Here is a 3559-nt window from a genome sequence, read left to right as displayed (position 1 = left end):
ATGCAGTTGTTTTGCATCTTTTTGCAGTCATTTTGCATCTTTATGCAGTTGTTTTGCATCTCTATGCGGTCATTTTGCATATTGTTGCAGTCGTTATGTGTCTCTTTGCAGTCACTTTGTGTTTCTAAGGGTCATTTTGCGTGTTTATGCAGTTGTTTTGCATCTCTTTGCGGCCATTTTGCATATCGTTGCATTCGTTTTGCATCTCTTTTTAGTTGTTTTGCGGTTGTTTAGCGTCTTTTTACGGTCGTTTTGCGTCTCTTTGCAGTTGTTTTGCGTCTCTTTGCGGTCGTTTTGCGTCTCTTTGCAGTTGTTTTGCGTCTCTTTGCGGTCTTTTTGCGTCTCTTGTGGTCGTTTTGCGTCTCTTTGCGGCCGTTTTGCACCTCTTTGCAGTTGTTTTGCGTCTCTTTGCAGTCGTTGTGTGTCTCTTGTGGTCGTTTTGCGTCTCTTTGCGGCCGTTTTGCATATTGTTGCAGTCGTTATGCGTCTCTTTGCAGTCACTTTGTGTTTCTAAGGGTCATTTTGCGTCTTTATGCAGTTGTTTTGCATCTCTATGCGGTCATTTTGCATATTGTTGCAGTCGTTATGCGTCTCTTTGCAGTCACTTTGTGTTTCTAAGGGTCATTTTGCGTCTTTATGCAGTTGTTTTGCATCTTTTTGCAGTCATTTTGCATCTTTATGCAGTTGTTTTGCATCTCTATGCGGTCATTTTGCATATTGTTGCAGTCGTTATGCGTCTCTTTGCAGTCACTTTGTATTTCTAAGGGTCATTTTGCGTCTTTATGCAGTTGTTTTGCATCTCTATGCGGTCATTTTGCATATTGTTGCAGTCGTTATGCGTCTCTTTGCAGTCACTTTGTATTTCTAAGGGTCATTTTGCGTCTTTATGCAGTTGTTTTGCATCTTTTTGCAGTCATTTTGCATCTTTATGCAGTTGTTTTGCATCTCTTTGCGGCCATTTTGCATATCATTGCAGTCGTTTTGCATCTCTTTTTAGTAATTTTGCGGTCGTTTTGCGTCTCTTTGCGGTCGTTTTGCGTCTCTTTGCAGTTGTTAACAAGAGATGTTAACCTCTCCTCTGAACAGAGGTTCCGACCCAGGAGCCCCTTATCAGCTTGGGCCCCTGAAGCCCGTAATCCATAGATGCTACGAATATTAACCTGATGTCAGATGCTTGGAGAAAGAAAAGGATGATAAAAATAACCCGGCGGTGTCTGAGCTGAGCTTCTTGTGTATGTAGGACAGTGTTTAGCATAGTGTCAGGCGTTTGGCTGCACAGAGCTGTCAGGCTGTTTGAAGGGAGGGCTACACGCCTCGCAAAGCAATGCCGCCTTTCTGTTGGTTAGTACACAAACATGCCAGAAAATTGGATGTCCGTGTGAATCCCATTTAGATGAACTGCATTTTGCATTAACACCCCCCCACTCCTCTCCCCTCACTAACCCACCTGGCTTCAAAGAGCCGGCAGACGTCCGGACATCCAACTCTTTCAAACTGTTACGAAGACAGCGAGACAGAGGTGAGGGAGCTGCTCTCCGTGATATCAATGCTGAGCTAATTGAGGCAGAAGTGAGTGTGTTGTTGTGTCCCGGTTGTTCGTCTGTGTTTAGATGATTAGTGTTAACGCTGCCAAAAGGAAAAGACAACTTACCCCCTTTGTTTACAGCAAGGTTTACATCACACAAGGTCGTCAGAAAGAGTAGGAAACAGAGAAACAAAGAATTAATTCTTCAACACTTCACTTTCTATTGGCTGCGTTTAATGCAGCGACCTGTCTGTTCAGCAGTAAGAATGATAAAGACTACAATAGTGTGAGGTTATAATAATGCACACAGTATTATTATGCACTTCAAATAATTTCCTACATGTTACTATTGGTGGTACTCCAATAAATATCAAACATTCACTCATTCAAATACACGTATGTCTTGTAATGAAGGGTATGTTGTGGTGAGTGTTGTTTGCTGCTCAGACTAAACCTACTCTTCTTCGCCTATACTTAAATAATATATGGATTTAGGGCAAAAAAGGGCGCTGGTGATTAGATTATGGTCAGAATTGTAGAAATCGTCTCCGCTCTAACCCAGAATTTCGCCCTTAAACTTGAGATTAAATAGCTTTTAGTTGCATCAGTTTACTTACACAAATTTTAAGGATAACGCCTGCAGTATAATGTATTTTTATTATTGGGTCTCTCAATACTCTCTGACTTCCTGTCTGTGGCTCTCAGCTGGCAGGTGACAATTCAAGATATTAAAATCTAACAGAATATAATGCAGTAATCTGTAGCTTGTTTTTTTTTAGCTTAAATTGCTTTTTTAGACAATGCACATTTGTTTCTTCTATATTTAAATTGCACTGCATGTTTTCACATAGTGCAAATAAACCTTTCTCAAAACATTTGTCCTGTAACACTTCTTGTTGCTATTTTTCAGTACAGTTTTAACAGTAGTTAGAGATGGGGATTATATTTTCCCTGAGAGAATATAAATGTTCTGCGTTTGATTAAACCCTAAAAACTCTCACTTGTGCTCAGTTTAGGTCCAGGTTTGTTAAACTGTGAGTGTCCATATTGCTTCATGCAGAGTAAAAACTGGTCAATGTGACAGTCAGATCCTCCGTCAGTCTGTTGGCATCACAGTTTTTCACACTTTTTACTGTGGTTTATTAAAAAGTGCCCTGATAAAGTGTGTGAGGCGTGCCGCCGTCTCTCTTCCTGATGGGATTGGTGTTTATCTGATTCAACTTCCTGGTCTTCACCTGCTGCCTGATGCTCAGCAGCTTCTTATCCAAACTAATAGGATCATTACTTTACCCCCTCCCCTCCGTCTCCACTCTCTTCCTCTGTCCTTCCCTTTCATTCATTCCAATAAGAAGATTACTAACTTGTTTACTGCTCTTTGAACATTTAATATCCTTAAGCCAATTGTTTTCTAAACCGCTCGGCTCTCTAATGCGGTCTATTGAGTTTCAGTGACGGACTTAACACCGATCTTTTGGCTGATAAGATTCGATGTTTGTTTTCACCAGGACTGTCACACCAGGGAATGCACCACTGGGATCAGCTGTAAGACTAGGAATCCATTTTCATCGGCAGCCTTTAAATGAAGAACTGACTAATTATTAGTAATATTCAAAAGTTATTTACCCAAAAAACATCATATCAACATGTTCTCATACCTAAACGACAAAATAAGTTCAATGTCAAGTGTCCCAAAACGACATGTGTGAGCGTTTTCCAAAACGACATGTGTGAGCGTTTCCCAAAACGACATGTGTGAGCGTTTCCCAAAACGACATGTGTGAGCGTTTCCCAAAACGACATGTGTGAGCGTTTTCCAAAACGACATGTGTGAGCGTTTTCCAAAACGACGTGTGAGCGTTTTCCAAAACGACATGTGTGAGCGTTTCCCAAAACGACATGTGTGAGCGTTTCCCAAAACGACATGTGTGAGCGTTTTCCAAAACGACATGTGTGAGCGTTTTCCAAAACGACATGTGAGGGTTTCCCAAAACAACATGTGTGAGTGTTTTCCAAAACGACACGACGTGACCATAT

General features: G+C 41.1%; 1 protein-coding gene across 5 annotated transcripts in view; it reads right to left on the bottom strand.

The window, feature by feature from the left end:
• Positions 1–3559, bottom strand: part of LOC123962143 (ankyrin repeat domain-containing protein SOWAHC) — a 68241-nt gene that overhangs the window by 41229 nt on the left and 23453 nt on the right. For 3 of the 5 annotated variants that reach the window (XM_046038080.1, XM_046038082.1, XM_046038084.1), the window contains exon 6: positions 2816–2818. The exons of the other annotated variants lie outside the window; for them this stretch is intronic. In XM_046038080.1, the coding sequence (XP_045894036.1) occupies positions 2816–2818 (3 nt within the window). The remainder of the gene's footprint in view (positions 1–2815; positions 2819–3559) is intronic. 5 annotated transcript variants of the gene reach the window in all.

The sequence above is a fragment of the Micropterus dolomieu genome, linkage group LG22 (assembly GCF_021292245.1).
Source record: "Micropterus dolomieu isolate WLL.071019.BEF.003 ecotype Adirondacks linkage group LG22, ASM2129224v1, whole genome shotgun sequence".
In the NCBI taxonomy this organism is placed as follows: domain Eukaryota; kingdom Metazoa; phylum Chordata; class Actinopteri; order Centrarchiformes; family Centrarchidae; genus Micropterus; species Micropterus dolomieu.
This window is presented reverse-complemented; position numbering and strand designations above follow the sequence as displayed.